The sequence below is a fragment of the Asterias rubens genome, chromosome 16, assembly GCF_902459465.1.
Source record: "Asterias rubens chromosome 16, eAstRub1.3, whole genome shotgun sequence".
Taxonomy (NCBI): domain Eukaryota; kingdom Metazoa; phylum Echinodermata; class Asteroidea; order Forcipulatida; family Asteriidae; genus Asterias; species Asterias rubens.
Genome location: NC_047077.1, coordinates 8052000 through 8075091, shown reverse-complemented (window position 1 = coordinate 8075091; position 23092 = coordinate 8052000). Strand labels below are relative to the sequence as shown.

At 38.9% G+C, this 23092-nt stretch overlaps 3 protein-coding genes across 3 annotated transcripts; 2 read left to right on the top strand and 1 right to left on the bottom strand.

Moving 5' to 3' along the window:
* Positions 1–989: 989 nt before the first annotated feature.
* LOC117300578 lies at positions 990–4161 on the bottom strand. The gene is made up of 3 exons (XM_033784238.1): positions 4064–4161; positions 2390–3006; positions 990–1554 (listed from the first exon to the last, which is right to left on the bottom strand). The coding sequence occupies exons 1-3, from the start codon at positions 4090–4092 to the stop codon at positions 1550–1552; spliced, it is 651 nt and encodes a 216-aa protein (XP_033640129.1). The 5' UTR covers positions 4093–4161; the 3' UTR covers positions 990–1549.
* Positions 4162–6162: 2001 nt separating this feature from the next.
* LOC117300606 (lectin L6-like) lies at positions 6163–14375 on the top strand. Its single transcript, XM_033784268.1, has 3 exons — positions 6163–6671; positions 12220–12566; positions 12661–14375. Exons 1-3 carry the CDS (start codon positions 6640–6642, stop codon positions 13401–13403), a joined length of 1122 nt encoding a protein of 373 aa, XP_033640159.1. The 5' UTR covers positions 6163–6639; the 3' UTR covers positions 13404–14375.
* Positions 14376–18343: 3968 nt separating this feature from the next.
* On the top strand, positions 18344–21768 carry LOC117300877 (ubiquinol-cytochrome-c reductase complex assembly factor 2-like). The gene is made up of 4 exons (XM_033784732.1): positions 18344–18682; positions 19723–19794; positions 20360–20429; positions 21354–21768. Exons 1-4 carry the CDS (start codon positions 18545–18547, stop codon positions 21431–21433), a joined length of 360 nt encoding a protein of 119 aa, XP_033640623.1. The 5' UTR covers positions 18344–18544; the 3' UTR covers positions 21434–21768.
* Positions 21769–23092: the final 1324 nt, after the last annotated feature.

Below are 23092 nucleotides of genomic sequence, written 5' to 3'. Positions count from 1 at the left end.
ACACTCATCCAGTGTACGTACCCGGATGTACATGTAAACAAAGTTCGTAACCACTGTTAGCTATAGTGTTCCCGATTGTTTGGGGTTTGTCTTTTTGGGGAAGGGTGGGGGGGGGGGGGGGGTTGGGTATTTTTGGCGGGTCTTTGGGGAAGGAATGGTGCCTAAGCACATTTTGTATGGACGATTTTAGGGTACTTGGAGAACTAAGGATATAATTTAAAAGGGGTTGATGGTCTGAGTATTATTAATTTAACAAAAGGTTAAATTTTGAAGGACAGAAGAATTTTTTTTAAATTTTGGTCAGGAATGACTTGGTACAAGGTTGAAGCCCTTTTGTTTGAGTCTTTATAAAACTTTATGCTCGATACACAAAAACTCTAGTGAGCAGAATAAGATTTGTTTCGTATCAACTGTTCCTTTATTTTAAGTCACATACACTGCACAAACATGTAACACTATATAATTATCAAAGTTAAGGCACAGTTCAAAAAAAGTTCAGATGTAATAAAAAATATAAATATAAAAGATCTTTGGTAAGTGGTAACTGGTAGGTTGGCAATGTTTAAATGGTCTTGTTACAAAAATGTATTTACATATTTGGTACGTGTAACAGAGCTAGTTCACCTGTTGACATTAATAAAAAATAGCTACCAAAAACAAGTTTTAGTAAACTTTATACCCGCATACTTTTATAAGACAAACTGTTCAATGGCAAGCTAGCTTAACTTAATTTTAAACATGAAAGTAAACAATCACAAATATAATACATGACATCATTGCAAGGTATCTTGGTAAGTTCTTACCCGTAGGTTGGCAATGTTTAAATGAACCTTTTATGACAAAGTTTATTGCTAAATGAGAAGTTAATAATATTCAGCTGCTCCACTTAAAATTAATAAAATGTACCAACTTCAACATTGTCGGTAGTAACAACTGTACCTCAAAACTTGTTCAATTAAAAAAAAAATTATATACCCATTGCAAGTTAATTTAAAATGACACTTTGTATAATGTTTCAAGGTATCAAATTATATAAAATAAGGTTAACACAAAAAATAAACTGTATGGCAAGTTCTTCCCATTACATTGGCAATGTTTACAGTTTCTTTGGCAAAATAAATAGTTGAGAAATGTAATGTAAGTGTTGCACTAAAGATGCATCAACTAAGTTTCAGGGGCTTCCATATTTCTTACTTTTAAATGTTAAGCACCACTTTTCTAAACACTTAAACACATGTTCATATAAGATACTTTAAAAATCATATTACACGATAACTCGTAATTTACAATGATGGAGCTGCTTGTTATCCATACATTTACAATATCTGGCATCCCATCTTGGGATATAACCAAATTATCTAAAACATTTTTAGCACAAACACAACACCTTAACCTTATATCTATTTTGGGCCACACTCATCATAAAACACATATTAAGACAATATACATAAACGATTATACAAGATGTAAGTTTTTGGCACAACAGTTTGGGCAATACACAATGAATATATCTAGATAAAACATACCTTTTTGTCATCACTGAAAGCAACTATGAAAATATGAAGAAGACAACCAACTGTACACAATTAACTGCTGTAAATACTAAAACTCCTCCCCTGACAAACTATCATCTGAAAATGGGTTGTCAACAACTTGCACTTCTTGACCCTTTCTTGATATAGTAAGAACCTCATCTTCATCTAATTCATGATCATCACCAATTAAGCTGATGGATGAACTCACCGATTCATCATCAGAAAATGTTTGCTCACCATCTTGAACAGAGACAATTGGCGTACTTTGCATAGGAAGGTTTTCACAATTTCTACATGTGCAACCTGGGCCACATGCTTCATTAATTTTTTTGCACTTACATTGGCGACTTGAACATTTGTTCTTAGCACATGAACAACCTCTGGTTAAGTGAAGTACATTTTTACGTATTCTCTCCATATTTGATGTAGAATCCCATTTAATTGTTACCTCTCCAGAATCAAGAATGTGCTCCCATCCATATAAGTTTAAGTCAGGGTAATTAAAAATTGGTTGGAGTGATTTACCCCAAACATGGCTCACCCAACATGACCTCAGCCAGTGAAAAGACAGTGCAGTGTCGGAAGGAAGAAGAGTGTCTTCATAAACACCTTGCCAAGAAGCTTTACAAATAATGGAAAGAAACTTTGAATGATGATCTACAATGGAAGATGACTGAATGCTATCAAATAGTTCTACAGGATTACTAGCATGTTGATTCAAAGATGCACGGTTGGCTTGGAAGTAAACACAACCAACCAATCGATAAAACGAAAGAAGCCCTCGATCATGGTTAAATTGTACATCATCAAGATTTTCTTCCTCGGTGTTCGGACCAGTTTCTTCAGCTCATGTGGACAATGGGGTTGGGGTGTACCACGAGGGTCTATGGGTTTTGACATTTTCTCTAATTGCTTCTGTATAAGCCGGCTGAAGAGGTAATTTCCGTCCCAGTTAAGATGAAGTCCATCTTTAGCAAGATGGCATTCATGGAACATGTCACTGAAATCTAAAAACTTGCAATGTGAAAAATTGTGACAAATATTGGCCAGCTTAATATTGTGCATTACCCGAGATAGATTAAGTCGGCTATCATCTGAACGGGGTAAAATACCACTTACCACTATCTCAGTAAGGGGGAAGTTTTCCCTTACAGTGGTAAGTAGTCTCCTGTAGGCTTGGATGTTGCTGTGAAGGAAGCCCTGTTCAAGGTTATTTGTTCCGACATGCAAAAATATAACGTCAGCAGTATGCAACTGATGGGCGTTATTAATAACATACTGACGAAGAATTTGCACAGTTGCCCCTCGACGAGTGTGCACGTCTGGGCTCAACAGGCAACTGTCAAAGTTCTCCCGCAAGTATTTAGTAAGGGAGTCACCCAATATCAGAGCACTAATCTTTCGAGGTGGTCCAAACACAGGCTGTTGGGATGGTAGCTGTGGGTCTGGCCATTTCAGAGGTCGGCCTAACCTGTAATAATCAAACAAATAAAAATAAAAATTGTCAACAAAAGTACATTTTGAAAAAAAAAGGAGTAGTGAAAAAGGTAGAACAAATTTAATCTAGTTTAACCCAACCAGCAATCAATCCATACATTTTAAAAATAGAACCAACTACTCAATCCCCTAACACTAACAGTCTCCTCGATTGTCATTACATAGCGAGGCCGAGGCTGAGACCAAGGCCGTCCGAAGTCGCCCTCAAACTGATGGAGGGATCATGATTAAATTGCAACTAAATGTTCAAGTTGGACTAATCTCATGTAGTAGGGCTAAATAAAATAGGTTCCATAATAAACATGACATGCCGTGTAATTGCACACAATGAAATTTTAATTGAGTTAATTGAGCTTTGACTCAGGGCCTAAAAAAAATTATTATAAATTAATAATAAATATTGAAACCAATGTATTGTCCTTACTCCTTGACCTTGTCATGCTTGTGTAGGCCTAATTAACAGTTAACAAATGGAGAATCCAAATATCCACCACAAACCAATTAAAACATTTTTTTTTTATTAAATACTATTTATAATTAAAGACCTACATAGTACATGTACTTGTAGGCCCTAAAAAATAATAATAATAATATAGGCTAGCTCAGTTGGACAGTAGCTGGGCGCTATAAACAAAAATACAATTAAATTAATTAGTTCAGAACAGTCATCAGTACTCTCAAAACACGAAGCAGCCGACAACAACAGCCATGCGAGTGAAAACGTGCACGGTAAAATCGGTCACAAAACAAGAAATCTCGCGAAAAGCAAAAGTGCATTACGATCCTACATTGCCTTCGCCACACGTCAAATAATATACCAAACGATAGCTTACACTTTAATCTTTCGATGTCTAGTGGTTTTATTTTCTCTTTTTATTTAGCTGGGTCAGGGCGCTGCAAACCAAAAACTACCCCAAGTCAATCCTGACACTATACAAAATGTTCAGTGGTAAAAAAAAGGGCTATAAAGTCATAGAAACTTAACAAATTTGGTATCATTTGACTCGGAAAAATATTCTACGTGTACTTACCACGCCATCTTGTGTGCCACCTGAAGCATGTGAGCATCGTGCCGTGTGCAAAAAGGGTCGTCGAACTCTCGCAGTTTATCGCGCAAATCGCGCAGTCGCTTCTGCACGTTGGCTGTGCAGATAAAACTCGGGATTTGACCTCATTAACGCACGCACTGCGGACTAGAAATCCCTGATGACTTGGACAAAGCCCCTCTGTGCCCGGATTAGTAATCAGTCCTGGCCATAAACTTCTATTGTAAGTTTATTGCTGGTTTCTATGTTATGACTGCATTTGCAAAAAATAAATAAGGATTGATTTCTTCAACTAAATTCTGCTGTTAAAAATATATAAAAACACTTGGTAGGCCTACTCTTTCGTAGGAACAAACCATAAAGGGTGACTTAGGCCGTTCCAACTTGATAAGTTTGTTTACGGATCGCGGCGACCGATTTTCTGGAAAAATTGAACAAACATACATTTTAGGAAATCCACAATGTTTATTTGTTTTCGCCCGGTGACGAATATTTGGTCCGATTATTTATAAAATACATCATATTTCAGTTCATATTTTATGTTTGAGAAACGTGTTGCAATGCATCGACCGGCCGGTATATGCTACCCGGCTCTGCGACGCAAAGAAAAATCCGTCGGGGCAAGCCTTACCTCACAAAAAACAATGGAAACGTGGATAATTTATAGGCACTGAAATATTGTTATCACACCATATTTTGTGTACTGACGCAAATTTATTTTAAAAAATGTCTTTAAATAAACAAACACTTGGCGGGTGAGTGGTATTCATTATTCTCGGTAGAAAAAAAAAAGGAAGGAAACATTCGTGTAAAAAGAGGGCGCTCTTTAGTAGGTTCCCTTAATGTATTACGCACGCAATTGTATCAACACGTCTAGCACACGACCTGTGGTAGTGTTGTTGTGAGCAAACCAACACGGCAGACCCTGTGCAACTGTACATGCACGGAGGAATAAATCAGTTGTTTTAAAATCAGCAAATTAGTGTAAGTCTCGGTGCACATGACTTGTGGTAGCGAAATAAAAGTTAAATCAATCTGGCTGTTTCAAACAGCCTATTCAGTCTGAAGTTGAGGGCAGTAATCCTATAATCCCTTAATTGCCAACCACTTGACAAAGGACTTGTCATGCCTTTTGTTGCCGCCTGGACCCATCCAGACCCAACAACCATTGTGTTGAGGTTGTGAAGGTTTAATGAGCAAAGGTGAGCAACTTTAACCCCAGATATGCGGATTATTCATGACACCAGTCATTTCTTTTGTAAAAGCTTTCAGAGCGGAAAACCTTCAGGTTCGGCCACTTTCGGTCTAGCTCTCGGGCGGTTAAATAGATACGTGCTCCCTTATAATCATCATTTTTAGAAAAAAATAATGTGTAACGTATTGGCAAATTGACAGTGTGACGCTTGGTGTTATTTCTTCCTCCATGGTATTATTAGACAGATATGTCAGAATTTTCGTCAATCCCACCGTTACAACAGATTTACGAAAACTGTTTATTAAAATCTAAAATTAAAATAGAGGCCATAGGCCTATAAATGCTTTAATAACCCTTTGTAAATGAGTGCCTAAACATCGTCCACAATAGTTCGTACGTGTGCACCAACATGACAACGATTTACATATAAACTGCACAATGCCATTTCATTTCGAGCGACGACCGACGATTTTGTTGCGGGATGTCAAAGGTCACTACTTTTAGCCTTGTACAAAAACTTTATTTCCCTTTTAACGTCATCGCAATTGCGATGACTTTAGTGAAACGCAGAGTTAGCGACATCGCAATTGCGATGGATTTGAGGTTAGCGATCTCATCGCAAGTGTGTTAGCGATGATCGCAAACATAGACGTTAGTGAAATCGACCCCAGGTGATTTATCAAACGAAACATCTGGTTTGGTTCGGCACACTTTGATGTAAAAGAACGTTTCAAAATGCTTTCAGGGTTATGTTTGGGTTTATTTTCGAAGGTATGTAAGCCCAAAAAGAAGCCGGTGTGCCCCTTTAAAGAATATGAAGGCTGGCTGATGGGATCATGTAAACGAGTAACCAGTCAGTCGTTGTTGCCTCACATAAACCACTAACTAATTCATTACGTTTTACTCCAAACAATGCGCAATGCTAGGCAACAAAAATGCTGCACACACCAACCCGCCAGTGCCTTTTGTTGTAAGGGTAAATTTTTTAATTATTTAGACCATTATAATAGAATGCACTGAACATATTATGCACAAAATACACGACGTGTACCGACGGTGATTAGGAGAGATCAGGCACATTACCTGGCTCGTTTAATAAAAACGAATTGCTCTTTGACAAGAACACGAATATAACTAGGGCTGACTGCAACCAACCTGATACAAGTCTGCACAAACTAAATCGAAATATTGAAGACGTGGAAGAACGATTAAGGGCTTTTAGTTTGGCTCATGTCACGCCAAATCTTGTCAATTTTACTAGAGGAAGTTGTTCTGAGCACCGTATACGAATTCCAAGACTGCCAAAAGAAAGATTTAATGCTGGAAAACAATTTAATAATTGACTGATCTTAAGAATGCTGCCGTCATGAGCCTGTTTGGTCTCGACTGTTTCGGAAGGTAAGACGTATACAAGTAATACACAATTGTTTGTTTTAATCACTGAAAACATTCTTTTACAATCAGTAAATCTCGCCTGGCTTCGCCTGCACGTTCTAGTCAAAGAGACGCCGGCTGTTCGCGGGACTTTCTTGGCTAAATGCTGCATAGGTGGTTTTCCTTTTGTTTATTTATTTATTGCATTTCCTTTGTTGCTTTGCAACTTTAGGAAACGGCGCTTTATAAATGGTGTTATTATTATTATTAAATAATTGTTATTATTATCAATATTCATTCATTCATTCATAATTGGTTTATTATTTTAAAAACAAATTCCCATGGCGACCGGAGGTCGAATTACAGGAAAATATACAGAGATTAAAAAATAAGAAAACAAAACACACGATTTCACATTATTTAAGAAATAATTGATTAAGGAGAGACAAATATTTACAATGTATAAAATAAATTGTTCTGAAAGTTGCGGGGAAAAAAACCTGGATAAAAAATATTGCTGGCACAGTCAAAGGGCGCATAAAAAGCTGCATTCTATTGCAATTCAGTTGTTAAAAAGGCGTGTGAGGTGAGGGAGAGGGCTCTTTCTATAGCGCTCTGTTCGGCATTTAAACTGACCCAGAAGTCCGGAGTTCCTAAGTTGGTACCCACTATCATACCTCTGTGGCAAGAGGCGCTTTAGGACTGATGAAGGGAGAGTTTTGGCAAAAGATTGGCACAAGTGGTTACGACGGCATACCAGTGTTTCAATACTGCACAATTGTAGAGCGTCTGAGTAGCGCACGTAGTCATTGCCAAGAATAATTCTGCATGCGCGCTTTTGCACCCTTTCCAGATCATTGCACTGCTTACTTGATAAAGCACCTGACCAGGCGGGTGCAGCGTACTCCAAAATTGGCCGCACAAAGGAGGTATATATAGCAACAAGATCAGATATGCTTAGGTAATGATACTTCAATTTACGAAGCATGAAAAGGCGGGAATTTGCACGCTTGATCATTGAGCCTACATGCGTGTCCCACCTTAAGTCGGCTTGAATAAAAACACCTAAAAGCTTAATAACTGCACATTGTGTAATAGTTTTGTCATTTAGAGTCAATGAGAGGGGATCTGGTTGGTTCCGCGAGAAACACATGTCCATGGTGAAACACTTTTTCACGTTGAGTTGCATTTTGGTGTCCGACGACCAAACATCCAGATCAGTTATTGCAGATGGGAGGTTGGATCCAACACTGGCATCACGGGTTTCAATGACAGTCATGTCATCAACATATTTGAAGTGTTGTATACTTGTATTGTTCTCTTTGAAACCGGCGTCATTGATGATTGCTAGGAAGATAATGGCACCGAGCTTAGTGCCTTGTGGGACACCTGCATTAGTATGGGTCCATTCCGAAAAGCAATCGAGGTATCTCACGCACTGTTCACGATTAGAGATGAAATCACCGATCCATGCGGCTAAATGTGGTGGAACTCCCAACTTGAGGAGCTTCGAAACTGCAATTGTGTGGTCGATGTGATCAAAAGCCTTAGAAAAGTCAGTGATAAGAATGGACGATATAGATTTGGGTAGTTCAGCATTAGCATGGAGTGTGTGAAGAACATCAATCAAACAGTGCGTGGTGGATACGTTCTTGATGTTTCCGAACTGGGCGGGGTCGAGGTTGGGTTTAATCGACGCCATTGTTTGTTGAGCAATGAAGTGTTCTGTCACTTTGGCAAAGTGATCTGAGAGGGCAATGGGTCGCAAATTGTCTATGTTGGCTGGTGAAGTTTTGGGCACAGGGACGACAATTCCCTCTTCCATTGTGCTGGGACGATAAGCTGTGCAAACGAGGCGTTGATAATGTGAGTCAATGGCTTAGAAAGTTCATAAGAATACTGTCGTATAATCTAGCCGAAATATTATCTGGGCCACTCGCCTTTGTGCTGCTTATTCTCTGAAGTTGTTTGAGCACCTCCCAAGGTTGGACAGGAGGGATTGGTTTGGCTGGAAGGTAGGCTGGCAGTAAGGATGTATCCAAGGGGTCAAGGTCGTTACCGACTGCAGCGAACTTTTCACAAATAGCAGACGCTATGTCCTTGTGAGCTGTGGGGTCAATATTCTGCACATGGATGTTGCGATTTGTGCTCGTGCCTGTTGTAATAAGTCGAACTTCACGAAACCATGAACTCGGATTAGATTTCTTGAGTCGCTCGACCTTGGTTGTGTAGTGTGATGTCTTGGCCAGTTTGATTTCACAATTGATCTTGTTCCTGAAATACCTCCACAGCGATTGTTGGTTGCCATGGAAAGCGCGCTGACGCTTGACAACGAGTGATTTGATGTAGGGTGTCAGCCATGGTTTGTCAGTGGGGTGTTTTTTGACTGATTTCTTCGGAAAGTAAGTGTCTAGCACACAGTTGAGGGTTTCGTAGAACTCCGTGCATTTTGCAGTGACGTCATGCGTGCTGATTACTTCCAACCAATCATGGTCACTCAACCATGAACCACATTCTCGCACGTCGCTGTCCTTCATGGGCCGTACCACTCGAGTCTTGCTGGTGTTGGTATTGCGGATGGGTCTTTTAGGTCTGACAATGACACAGCGGTGATCACTAAGACCAAGAGGGGAGCTGATTTCTACAGGATTGTAGAACGATGATAGGTTGGTGATGATCTTGTCTAAAATGGCATCTTCACGAGTTGGCTTGTCCACAATTTGAATAAAGTTATTTGACAAAAGAGGGTCCAGTTCTAGCCGGTTAAAATCACCCATGACAATAATGCCGGAATCAGGCTGCCGTGTGAGAATTTGATCAACAGTGGAACTGATGTGATCAAGCAGAGGTTGAGCAATAATGCTTTTGGGAGGGTAGTAAACAGTTCCAACTACAATGTTTGAAATTGAACGTGGTAAGCGTGGAGGCCGAACATTAACCCAGATTGCTTCGATGTCATCAGGAATCTCTATGTTATCAAGTAAGGTGACATTCAAGACTTCTTTGGTGTAAAGAGCTACACCCCCCTCGTCGCTCTTTTCTTGGACGCGAAAAAATGTTGTAGCCATGGATACTAAATTGATCCACAGGTTGGTCTGGTGAAAACCACGTCTCCGTGATAGCTCCAATGTCCACTTTGTTATTGTTCAAAATCAGGCTCAGTTCATCAACTTTGTTATTGAGGGAACGATGATTACATAACAAGGTAGTTGGTAGCTGATAATGGTACCTCGGTTGCTCAGTTGTTATGTTAATGAATTTCCCAATTCCTCTCCTTTGTGTAGATTTCAAAATGGTGGACCTTTGCGACATTACTACTGGAATATGACGAAGTGTTGTAGATCCTCCTCTGCAACCTCGCTTATTAATTTTTGCTATGTTATTAGCTCTCAGAATATCCCACGTTCGTTGCGGTAGGTTGGTTTTTTGCAATTTCCTTCCTATGTCAGAGAGACTTTTGGCAGAGTATTTCAGGACTGACGTCATCATTGCTTAGATTATATCACAACTGGTTAACGGTAGAGAGATGCCTGCAGTTCCACAAAATTACGAAAGCAGTTCAAAAATATAGTCACTTACTCGTGGGAGAGTTCATAGTTATTGAGAAGACTCACCAAGTTGTTAGGAAGGTCTATGTTGATCTTGCAGTCAGGAATATAAATTATTATGGAGAATGGAGAGATTTGGCAAGAATAAAATTTGACAGAGACAAAAAAGCCGTCCAGCTGCCTAGAGGGCGCTATAGCTATTATTATTGTTATTAATCCGTAGACAACCATCAATGAGGTCATCAAATTTAAACTTGCAAATCGTCTGCATTTCACGGAGAGCCAGTTATGTCCGAACGCTTGATTGGAATTTATATTAACCCTCTAGTCCCTGCACCGCCCGAGTTTCTGAAAACCAATTTTTCAAGATTCTTGCAATAAACAACTGGAATCGTAGTTCAATTTTTAAAAGATAGCTTAATATTTATGCACAATTTGATACCCTTTCGGTAATGTTTGTATAAAAGTACAAGCTCCCATTTGGAACAATAATCGGCTCTCGACTGTTTTTTTGTAAGGATAAAATGGACACAATAGCTTTTCAAGGCTTTTATCTGACTCAATGCTCAAACTAATTAAATGCGAAGGCGTTAGTTTTCGACAATATCAATATTAATAATGAATAAAATACAGTTTCCTTTGTGTTTACTAAATTGGTATGAGCTAAATTATTTCATCGATATTGCAAGAATCTTGAAAAATTGGTTTTTAGAAACTCGGGCGGTGTAGTGACTGGAGGGTTAATCTACACATGTAGTATAGGATAGTGCGCATTTACGTCACGTAATTACGCGCTCATTGACACAAGTGCCTACTTATTTTTCATGAAACCTGAAAATGATTGAATTCAAGTGAATTTTGTGGATGGGGGGGGGGGCGGGGGGACTGTATGCTCTTTGGTAAAATACAACACGCAACTATTGTAATCAAAAAATAATGTTGTCACTTAAAGGTCTGTATACATTTGGTTATTGTCAAACACTATAGTCTTCTCACTTGGTGTATTTCAACATAGCATTAACTAACAAACCCTGAACTCAACACACTTTGAAATCAATTGGTAGTCGAAGTTGCGAGAGAATAATGGAAGACTAAAACACCCTCCAGTGTCGCATGAAGTTGTGTGCTTTCAGATGATGCTTGATTTCTAGACCTCAGCTGAGCTGTATCGAAATCAATAAAAAAATTCTAGTGAGAAATTACTTTTTTCCCTCAAAAACTATACGTTACTTCAGCGGGAACCGTTTCTCACTATGTTTTATACTATCAAATCCTCCGCATTGATTGAAACACATCAGGTTTAAATGCTAACAATCAGTTTGAGTAAATATAATTTCCAAAGGTGTCCAGCCGTCGATTTCACCAAACTCTTCAACTTAGGATTAATCTTAAGACTTAGGACGAGTTAAGTTCCGCATCCAAATATATAGGAAGCATTGAACCCATCCTAAGTTAGGACGGGTTACTCGTCCTAACTCGAGTTAGGATTAATCCTAGGGTTTGGTGAAATCGGCTGCAGTCCCTTTATATACCTGACTGGATAAGGTGTGTTAGGAAAGTGCGCATTTGTGTCACGTGATTACGCGCATATTAACATAAGAGCCTATTATTCATGAAACCTGAAAATGTATCTAGTTACATTGAGGCTATTCTGTTGCATTAAAGGAACACGTTGCCTTTGATCGGTCGAGTTGGTCTATAAAAAGCATTAGTAACCGTCTGTTACAAAATGCATGATTGGAAAGATGATTAAAATGTAAAATACAATGATCCGCACAAATTTGCCTCGAAATTGCGTGGTTTTCTCTTACTTTGCGAACTAACACGGTCGGCCATTTATTGGAGTACAAAATTTGACTACAATACATGACCGACCGTGTTAGTCGACGAGGTAAAAGGAATTTACATTATTATTATAACACAATGGGTAATTGTAGGAAATGTGTGATCTTAGACGAGTTTTTTTTCTTCTAACTTACACATGTTGTAATATTTTATCCTTGTATTTATTTTGGTCGTTCCAGGTTGATTGTGGTATTGGGGGTCCTAGTGGGTGTTGGATCAGTTGCTTCTGACGGAAGTTGTGGTCTATGCTGTCCTCCTATATCACAAGAGTATAAATCTCGTCTGAAAAACGTCAAGTATCAACCCACCATTCGAACGTCTGCTCTTGGTAGCGTTTACAGCAATCTAACGACAAAGACCGTCTCGAGATGCGCATCTGCTTGTCTACATGATGATTCCTGCAAGTCGTTCAACTATTGCGAAGTTGAAATGCTTTGTCAGCTAAGCGCTGCTGTAAAATCCGAGAATCATACAGCTTTGAAATCACCAGGCCGATGTGTTTACTTTGCAGATAAGGCTCGAGATGGTAAGTTAGAAAGAAATATTGTTGGCATTCTAAACATGAAACACGATTTGAAAACAAACGTGTGCTTATTCTGAGTTGAATTGTTTATTTTCAGCTTGGAAAGACGCCCCAAGCCAAGTTGCTGGATCTCTGAAGCACGTGTCAATCGGTGAGGCAGGAGTTTGGGGCGTTGATTCCCAAGACAATATCCACTACAGGACGTGGTGCGGATGCTCCTGGACACTGATTGCCGACGGCAAACTAAAACAGGTGGATGTTGGTAAGAACGTAGTATGGGGAGTAAGTTCGCGTGATTTGATTTACTATCGTAAGGTCTCCTCCAGTAATCCTAGCTTAACATCTTGGATTAACGTTGATGGCCTTTTGAAACATGTAAGTGTCAGTCAAAAGGGGCATGTATGGGGAGTCAATGTGGGTAACATGATCTATCATCGCAGAGACGCGAGTGTTGACCGAGTTGCAGGCAGTGCCTGGATAAATATAGCAGGGGGACTTGTACAAGTCTCAATTGGTAATGGTGGTGTCTGGGGGGTCAGTGCAGATAAACGCATGTTCCATCGTGAAGGGACTTACGGTGATCCAGACTCTGACCCAGATGGCTCGGCCTGGGAACATGTTCCTTCTGAAATCTCATTGAAGTACGTTAGCTCAGGTGACGTCATATACGCCATTCATACCAATGACGCAATCTACTATCGCGTAGGTACGTCTGCTGACTCTCCGACTGGCACAGCATGGAAACAGATTGGCGGGAATCTCAAACAAATAGAGTCAGTATCGAGTATATTATGGGGCGTTGACGCTGAGAATAATATCTATACAAACGATACGTATTAGCCTGATCAGTTCTGGTTCCCCAAATTACAACCTCAACTGTACAATTAAAACAACTGTTCAAAACTCAATTCGATGGTGTGATAACCTAACTAAAAGCATACATCCATTCATAACATATAATCGATGCACGAATACACAGACTATAATAAATGCAAACTGGTAAAGTGATGCTGCATTGATCTATCGGTATTTACCACTCAAAGTGCAACTGGTTAAGGTCACTTTGTGTTTATAAACAGAGGGTGGGAGGGGAGTGGCAAATCCACTGGTCGTTGATCATGGAGGGTGGCGAGTGGTACTAGTTCACTGGTCCCAAGTTCCGGTGTGTACCAACAGCAACAGCAGGGTTTGGTACCTGTCTTCACATTAATAGCTCAAATCACTTGACCATCGATTCGCTGAAAGCTGTATAAATGCATTATATGCAGCCTGCCAGGCTCCTGGCTATACAGTATAGATAATGGGTAATAAAAAGACCGGTCCCACAGGCCCCGATAACGAGAACGAAATACGCCACGCTCATTCAACCAATCGAGGGCGTGCTTTTTTATCGTTCCCGTTTTCGTTCTCGTGGTTCCGATGACCGGAAGATATCAGGCGGATGGGAAAGCCCCCCTTATTCGGTTTATTCAAAGACCTTAGTTTAGTACACTTAGTTTACCACAGTTTAGTTAGTTTACCATGTTTACCACAATGACCTTAGTGTACCACAGTTTATGGCTTTAACAATTATTTATCACATTTGTTGTAAAGTAAAATAAAAAAGCCATGACGATATAAAGTAACTATTTTAAACCATTAAAGAAAAACCGGAGCAAAAGAATTGAACTTGTAAACCATTACACTCTATACATGTAAATGGTCGCACGATTGCGGATACGATTGGCAAAATGGGGTTTCTGAAACATGTCCGTTCCCAGCTTATTTTTGTTTCAGTGTTAAAGGTAGTGGACATTATTGGTAATTGTCAAATACCGGCCTTCTCACTAGGTGTATCTCAACATATGCATAAAATAACAAACCTGTGAAAATTTGAGCTTGATTGGTCGTCGGAGTTGCGAGATAACTATGAAAGAAAAAAAAACACCCTTGTCACACGAAGTTGTGTGCTTTCAGATGCTTGATTTCGAAACCTCAAATTCTAAACTTGAGGTCTCGAAATCAAATTCGTGGAAAATTAATTACTTCTTTCTCAAAAACTAGGTCACTTCAGAGGGAGCCGTTTCTCACAATGTTTTATACTATCAACCTCTCCCCATTACTCGTTACCAAGAGAGGTTTTATGCTAATAATTATTTTGAGTAATTAACAATATAGTGTCCACTGCCTTTAATGTAATTTATTTGTTTAACACTTTTAAATTGGTACAGTCATAACACATTTAAATATGAATTTTGTAGGGCCTATTAAAACAAATGCTTTAATAAAATCCTTCGTTTGAATTGTTTTTTTGTTATCATCGCTGGCGAGATTTGTACAGTCATCATATGAGAGTATTCAAACAGAGTTCTTCAATTTAAAAACTTGATCTTTAAAATTAAAGTTAATATTTTAATCAATGATAGGCCTATAACTCAGATCTGGTTCCTATTTCTGGTTCTTCTTACCGTAAAGTTCCGCACTTATGACTCAATAGAGTCTATACAGGATGCCGTCAATTTAAAGAAACACGTTGCCTTGGATCGGTCGAGTTGGTCTTTGAAAAGCGTGTGTAACCATTAATTTTGTTATAAAATGCACATGGGTAGAAAGATAATAAAAAAGTAGAATACAATAATCCACACAAGCATGCCTCGAAATTGCGTGGTGTTCCTTTTACTTCGTCAACTAACACGGTCTGCCATTTATGGGAGTCAAATTTTTGACTCCCATAATTAATGGCCGACCGTGTTAGTTCGCAAAGTAAAGGGAAGACCACGCAATTTTGAGGCATGTTTGCGTGGATCGTTGTATTCTCCTTTTACAACATCTTTCCAACCATGCAATATTTATAACAACGGTTATAAACGCTTTTTATAGACAAACTCGACCAATCCAAGGCAACGTGTTCCTTTAATAACTCATGAGCAAGCAGGGCCATGAATTAGACCAAGTGGTAGCCTACTAAGTTGAATTTCGTGAGTAGGGAAGAAACTATTAGTAATTCAGACTTAGAGCTTTTAAGCTTTATTAAAAGTCTGAATAAAGTATTAAAATACCACAACCGTGCCTAGTCGTTGTCATTCTAATAAATTAAAAGTATAAACTTGTGTTTCGTAGCTATTTTTAAAATATTGAGTATCAATGTTTTCAAAAACTATAATAAATGTACATTGTAGTTGCCTAAGAACAAAATACCATGTGCAAAGTATGTGCATTACAGCCAAATCAATTACATTCTATTAGCGCCTGTAGGATAGTTATCCGTTAATTGCCGAGCATTTGTTTTTTATAAAATTGCTTTGTTGTAGAAACATCTGAAATGTTTACATGCAAACAGATACTTACAAAGTCGTAATGTTGTAATTGAAGTTAACATTTAAAATAGAAAATTTAATTGTTAAATAGTCAAGCAAAACCCTGAATTAAAGGCAGTGGACACTATTGGTAATTACTCAAAATAATAATTAGCATAAAACCTTACTTGGTAATGAGTAGTGGGGAGCTGTTGATAGTATGGCTCCCTCTGAAGTAACGTATAATTTTCGAGGAATAAGTAATTTTCCAAGTGGTACAAAATTGAATTGTGTGTAGAGAAACTGTTCGTGATTTAGACTTAGAGCTTAAAGACACTGGACACTATTGGTAATTATCAAAGACCAGTCTTCTCACTTAATGTATCTCAACATAAGCATAAAATAACAAACCTGTGAAAATTTGAGCTCAATTGGTCGTCGAAGCTGCGAGATAATAATGAAAGAAAAAAAACCTTATCACACGAAGTTGTGTGCTTTCAGATGCTTAATTTCGAGACCTCAATAATTGAGTAATTACCGATTGTGTCCACTGCCTTTAGTAGCACAATCGTAAACAAATTGTGAACCATTCATCTCATAAGTTAAAAGTCTTAACTTCAAAACGTTTTGCATTATTGAGTATTAAATTTCTCGATGTTTTCCTTTTGCCTGAATACCGTGTGCCATGATTATTTGCAGAGTAGACAAGTGCATGGATGTTGTCAAAACTGGAGTCTGGAGTGGATGATAATGCAGATTTGGAATAACAAAGTCAATTAATTGATGTAATGATGTCAAAAAGAGGACTATTGCAGCAAAAAGAGGACTATTGCAGCAAAAACAAAGTAAAAAAAGAAATACGTATGGTGCGCGTCATCTTCATTTCAGGGCGCCGTCATATTATTACTGACATCGCGTATACGCACCAATCGTTCAAAAGATAAAAAAACGTTTGCGCGAACAGTTGCGAGTCGTTTACGCGAACAGTTGCGAGTCGTTTACGCGAACAGTTGCGAGTCGTTTACGCGAACAGTTGCGAGTCGTTTACGCGAACAGTTGCGAGTCGTTTACGCGAACAGTTGCGAGTCGTTTACGCGAACAGTTGCGAGTCGTTTACGCGAACAGTTGCGAGTCGTTTACGCGAACAGTTGCGAGTCGTTTACGCGAGTGGAACGCACCCCTGGTATCACCCACGGTTAAAAACAGAGCATGACGCAACTTGTCAGGGTCGGGGGTCATCTCCAGGGAAATCATGTCTGCACTAGTTGCGATAACGTAACTCCTCCCCGACGGCCGCCAAGCCGGAGGGTTACGAGATTATTTCGATCGTCGGCAATTAATGACAATCTGGTTCAACACGTATAATTTCGACAGCTAGTCACCATGCAGGTTTGCCCTATTTTTACCACTTTCAAAAATCATGAAACTTAATCCTCAATCAATGTCTAATAAACACTACAGTCAAAACACCTTTGAAAAGAAAAAATTTGAAGGAAAAGGACAAAAACTTACCAGATCCCGGAGCGACTTCCCAGGTTTATATATTTTGAACTTGTCGCATAGCTTTGCAAACGCTTTATTTAGGCATAACGCCTGCATTGGCAATAACTGGCATAAAAACTCCTGGATCTACGGCCGAAAGGAATGACATTACGCGTCCGTACCGAACATCAACGATACTGTCCGAATGTTGACGACAACACGTTCGGAACATTTCGGATAACTTCGAAAGAGGAGGAATTCCTCCTTTTTGGTCACGTGATTTTGGGTGATACCGGACCCTAAATTCGACAGAGCGTAGTCGGAGATTTTTGGGTCTGGGAACCAGACTAGGGTCGACCCAGGGAAGCTTAACGAATGCACCCAATGTAACCACTGGATCTAGCGGCGGGGACCTGTCATCCTTGCGGATAAAGACAGGGGCCCGGACTAGCCCTTATCCGATGTATTTTGCTCATAGAGTTATTTATAAGAACTAGAGGGCGTACGAGTGATGCTTCGTGCACAAACGCCACGGGACCGCAATTATATCAAGCGTGTCATTCTGCACGCGTTGAATATGAAACACACGTTTCAGGTATTTTTTATTGAACGCTCACGCGATGCTGTTTGTTCAACTTACAAAATGGCCGCACAAACACACGCTGTGAGATGCTAGTTTTGTCAACTTAGAAAATGGCCGTCTGCGCGCATAGACCTTTTCGCAAATACCGGGGCGCGCGCGTAAAGCTTGGAATTAGGTGCATTGTGGTCCAGCTGGTATCCAAATTTGATCCATATCTATCCCACAATGCACCTCATTCAACAGTCTGCGCTTGCGCATTGGTATTTGCGATAAGGTCTATGCCGGAGCGCGTATATAGGCCAGTGCGCCCTCAGTTCTTATTATAACTCTATGATTTTGCTGCTGTTTACATCACGAGAGGGCGCTATAACCAGTAACGGCGACTTCGGCTAGAGCTAGCAGCTACGGCTAGATCATCAGCGTCGCTAGCCGTAGCTCTAGCCGAAGTCGATTGTTCGTATCGGCAATTCAGTTTATTACAGTGAATATATTAATTACGCTGCATTATATTCAACGATAACAATTGGATATTGTGTAGTATTTTTTTTTACTCATTAAAATTTACTGTAATGTATTTTTATGCCAAAATCACGGTCCACAGTTTTTAATAGTTTTCGAAACAGGCTGAATTATTCAACAAGATGGCGGCGTCCAGATATAGAAAGTTTTTACGATTGATTGAAGAGTGGCCGGTAGATCCAAGCAAAAGAGGCCGTGATCTTGCCGCTCATTTACGAAAGCGTGTTGCCAAAGACTTCTCTAAGGGAGAAAGTACAAAGGTTTGTTGTAAATGTAATGTGTTTGTTATTAAAATAACTCAATTTTGTGGGGCTCAGAAATGCAGAAATAAAAAGCCGTCACAAAAAACACTCATGTCACACACTGTCACTGTCAGTGTCACAGCACGACAGCACAATGGTCAGTCACAGGTCACACGGGCACTAACTAAAAACCTATTGCATTGCGCGCACAGCATGACTAGTCACTGGTCAACTCGCCCAGTACTTGGGAGGTCGACGGGTTTTCCGATTTTTTTACGAAAAAAAATTGTTTGGTACCATTGGAAAGCTTATCTCAAAAGGAAAAGTTTCCGTATGGCGCCACCACTTTTTCATTCGATATGAAATAATATAGTATCTAATTTACCTCAATGATATATCCCTTTTTGTAAAAATGAGTGTAAAAGTGGTGGCGCCATACGGAAAGTTATCCGTAAAATCAATCATTTATCTTTAATTTTTAAAGGTTGCAGAGATATTATATTTTAATGTATTTGTTAGTTACGGTAACGTAACCCTCCTCCCGACGGCCGCAAGGCCGGAGGGTTATGAGAGCGGTTCGAGCGGCAACGGTTAATCTGGTCCAACACGTACAATTTCGACAGCTAGTCACCAGATTTGCCCCATTTTTACCACTTTCAAAAATCATGACACAAATTCTAAGGGCACGAACTTAATCCTCAATGTCCAATGAACACTCAAAACACCATTGAGAAAATATTTTTGAAGAAAAAGGACAAAAACTTACCAAATCCTGGAGCGAATTCCCAGGTTTATATTTTGAACCTGTCGCATCGCTTTGCAAACGCAAATATTTTGTTGTTGGGCTAAACCATTCTGTAAAAGGGGTGTTACAATGTTGCAGTGCTGCAGTGCGTGCGCGCCATTATGAGTGAATGGCGTGCAATGCAAACGGACAGCGCAAACGGACTACATGTACCACTAATAATGCTTCATACGTGTTAAACCGATGCGTGGCACAGCTTATGCCGTGCCTCAGTGACCAATTCCTTAAATTATTGTAATTCTTCTACTTTCAGATTGATGAGAAAGAATGTGATGCAAAATATGATGCATTGAAGAAAATCCATACAGATTTCTACAGAAACAAGGTACGCTTGGCTCAAGGGGGCTCAAATTAGGTATTACTGGACTGTGCTCAATTTCTATTCTGGGCTCAGCCTGGGAACTATTGGCTTTGACTTAGGTATACATTGTTTAACAAATAAAAGGTCACTTGGATTATGAAAGGTCAATGTCAAGGCGGAATTGCCTCCAAAAAGTATTTATAATAACATGAAAAGTGTGTAACATTATTTCTGTTTAATAGATGTTAAATTTGAATTGGGTTTCATTTTTGTTTTACCCATATATACACCGATGCGTGTTAGCACTTTGAACTTGAACTTTGAAGTATTTTGCTGAGTTCTGCGAAAAAGAAACTAAATCACAGGCATATTACTTGGGTGGGATTCAAACCCACACCCTTCAATTCTAAAGAAGTTTAGAATGACACTGCTCTAGATTTGCAAAGGTCGGGGGTTTGAATCCAACAGAACTCAGGAAAGTACTGAGTAAACAGTACATCGGTTGTACATGGGTAAAACTAAAAATGACTATTATTTCTGTTGTTATCTTACTTGTCTGTTGGATACTCCTTGAATTCTGTTGTTGCAGTACCCAAGGATGCATGATACATCGGCCACAGGTAACACTGCTGAAGATTGCAACAGAGTGATGTCTACAGGTACGTAGGATCATCTAGACTCCATTACAAGTCTCTCATTATGTTGCTGACTTTTTGGGACACTAAAGTGCAGCAGAGTCCCAGTTCACCATAGACCTTATCGCAAGACGCAAATACTCGGCGTGAATTAAGGTGCATGCTGGCTTGATGACAAGTCGTTAGTCAGTGTCTATTTCTCTGCCAGCACTGTCTATTACAAACACACATCATGCCGTGCATGCAACAGTCACAGTGCGATTATACATTCATGCAAGGAAATTGTGTTTGACATTAATATCTTTTACCTGCTTTGCATGTAGAAGGTACAGAAAGTTTGTTTGTTCTTTGTCAAAAGAGTATTTTGTTAAATGAATTTAAGCCCTACTAGATCATCACCATGCAAAGTTTCAAATCTTACATTTTATTACCGGAAACCTTACTAGATGTAACTCCACTAAGCAAAGTTTCAAATCTTACATTTTATTACCGGAAACCTTACTAGATGTAACTCCACTAAGCAAAGTTTCAAATCTTACATTTTATTACCGGAAACCTTACTAGATGTAACTCCACTAAGCAAAGTTTCAAATCTTACATTTTATTACCGGAAACCTTACTAGATGTAACTCCACTAAGCAAAGTTTCAAATCTTACATTTTATTACCGGAAACCTTACTAGATGTAACTCCACTAAGCAAAGTTTCAAATCTTACATTTTATTACCGGAAACCTTACTAGATGTAACTCCACTAAGCAAAGTTTCAAATCTTACATTTTATTACCGGAAACCTTACTAGATGTAACTCCACTAAGCAAAGTTTCAAATCTTACTCAAGTACATGCTGTAATCCTACTAGTTTGTATAGCTGCCTAACCTTACTTAAATAAAATGAAACCAACACATTGAAAATTTTAATGTTGCTTTTTTTAAATTGCTGTTTGTAGAAAATATAGAGGAAATGAATGAACTGAATAAAAGTTACTGGACAAGACTGAAGGAGACGATGGGCAGTTCTAAACAGTGAAGGTTAAACCAGAAAGCAAGGAAAACAATAGCATCAACATCAGACGTCACACTTTCAGGCTCGTGAATCAATGTTGTGAAATCAGCGTTTAGCTCGGAGGGGATTCAAACCAACAACCAATGTGTGTGTTTAGTATAATTGATTTATGAAGTATGAAGATGGCTTCATCTGTTATAAATAGGTTTTGTTTCAATTTTAAGCACAGAGGTCTTTTATTTTGTTATGTAAGGTGTCGTTGCTTTGAAATTCTAGCAGGGACTTATAAATAATTAATAAACTGAAATAGACAACAAAACTTAAAGCCATTGGACACTTTCGGTACAGAATTTTTTTTTAAGTTCACAGATGTACAAATAACTTAGAGGGTTTACAGAAGGTAATGGTGAAAGACTTCTCTTGAAATATTATTCCATGAAATGCTTTACTTTTTGAGAAAACATAAAAACAATATCAATTCTCGATATCGAGAATTACGGATTTATTTTAAACACATGTCATGACGTGGCGAAACGTGCGGACACAAGGGTGGGTTTTCCCGTTATTTTCTCCCGACTCCGATGACCGATTGAGCCTAAATTTGTACAGGTATGTTATTTTATATAGAAGTTTTGATACACGAAGTGTGGGCCTTGGACAATATGTTTACCGAAAGTGTTCAATGGCTTTAAAGCCGTTATACACTTTCAGTAAACAGTATTGTCCAAGTCCCAAACGTTCGTGTATCACAACTTACATATAAAATAACAATCCTGTGGAAATTTAGGCTCGATCGGACATCGGAGTCGGGAGAAAATAACGGGAAAACCCACTCCTGTTTTCGCGCGTTTCGCCGTGTTATGACATGTGTTTATAACAAATCCGTGTGGGCCTTGGACAACACTGTTTACCGAAAGGGTCCAATGGCTTTAAATGGAACTGGAAGTTTTTTTTAGTTCTAGATAATGATTAAATCAAATCAGTTGTGTTTAAGAAAATGAGGCAAGGGGGGGGGGGAATTTATTTCTCTTTTGGCCAATTTGATTTAAGAAGTTTGGACACTACAGGTAATTACTCAAAATAATTGTTTGCGTAAAAACTAACTTGGATATGAGCAACGATAGTATAACAAATCCCACTGAATTATAGTTTTCGAAAGAGAGGTAATTTGTCACTAAAATATTTGAATTGAATTTGAGACCTCAGCTGAGGTCTCAAATTCAAGCATCTGAAAACACACCACGTAATCTGAATTTGATAAAAGACTTCAGGCCTGAAGTCTTTCTGAATCTACACAATTTTGTGGACAAGGGTGATTTTTCTTTCGTTATTTCTTGCAACTTTGATGACCAATTGAATCCAAATTTGCAGGGATACACCAAATCAGAGTACTGGTCTGTGACAAATACCAAAGGTGTCCAGTGCCTTAAGTCTTGAATAAATAAAAGTTGCTATTTAAGATTAAAAAGTCCCAAGTAGCTGTTTTGTATAGATTTATACAAGTGTAAACCAACAATTAGTTGTTGTCGAGAACTCCAACATTATCCGACATTCATCAGCCATGGACAGATGAACAAACATTATCCATCACATGGCAAACTTTTTGTATGCTCTTCGTTTTGAAACTGCAATGTTGAAATTTGTTCAGAAAAAATTTATTGTTTTCAAGGAAAATCAGGCCAT

Bases quoted from the DNA above. Each gene is read 5' to 3' on its own strand.
- LOC117300877 (XM_033784732.1), top strand. From the start codon at position 18,545: ATGGCGGCGTCCAGATATAGAAAGTTTTTACGATTGATTGAAGAGTGG. The intron at 19,795-20,359 runs GTACGCTTGGCT...CTGTTGTTGCAG, and splicing joins CAGATTTCTACAGAAACAAG to TACCCAAGGATGCATGATAC. The intron at 20,430-21,353 runs GTACGTAGGATC...TGCTGTTTGTAG, and splicing joins CAACAGAGTGATGTCTACAG to AAAATATAGAGGAAATGAAT.
- LOC117300606 (XM_033784268.1), top strand. From the start codon at position 6,640: ATGAGCCTGTTTGGTCTCGACTGTTTCGGAAG. The intron at 6,672-12,219 runs GTAAGACGTATA...TGGTCGTTCCAG, and splicing joins GGTCTCGACTGTTTCGGAAG to GTTGATTGTGGTATTGGGGG. The intron at 12,567-12,660 runs GTAAGTTAGAAA...GTTTATTTTCAG, and splicing joins TGCAGATAAGGCTCGAGATG to CTTGGAAAGACGCCCCAAGC.
- LOC117300578 (XM_033784238.1), bottom strand. From the start codon at position 4,092: ATGCTTCAGGTGGCACACAAGATGGCGTG. The intron at 3,007-4,063 runs GTAAGTACACGT...TGATTATTACAG, and splicing joins GTGGCACACAAGATGGCGTG to GTTAGGCCGACCTCTGAAAT.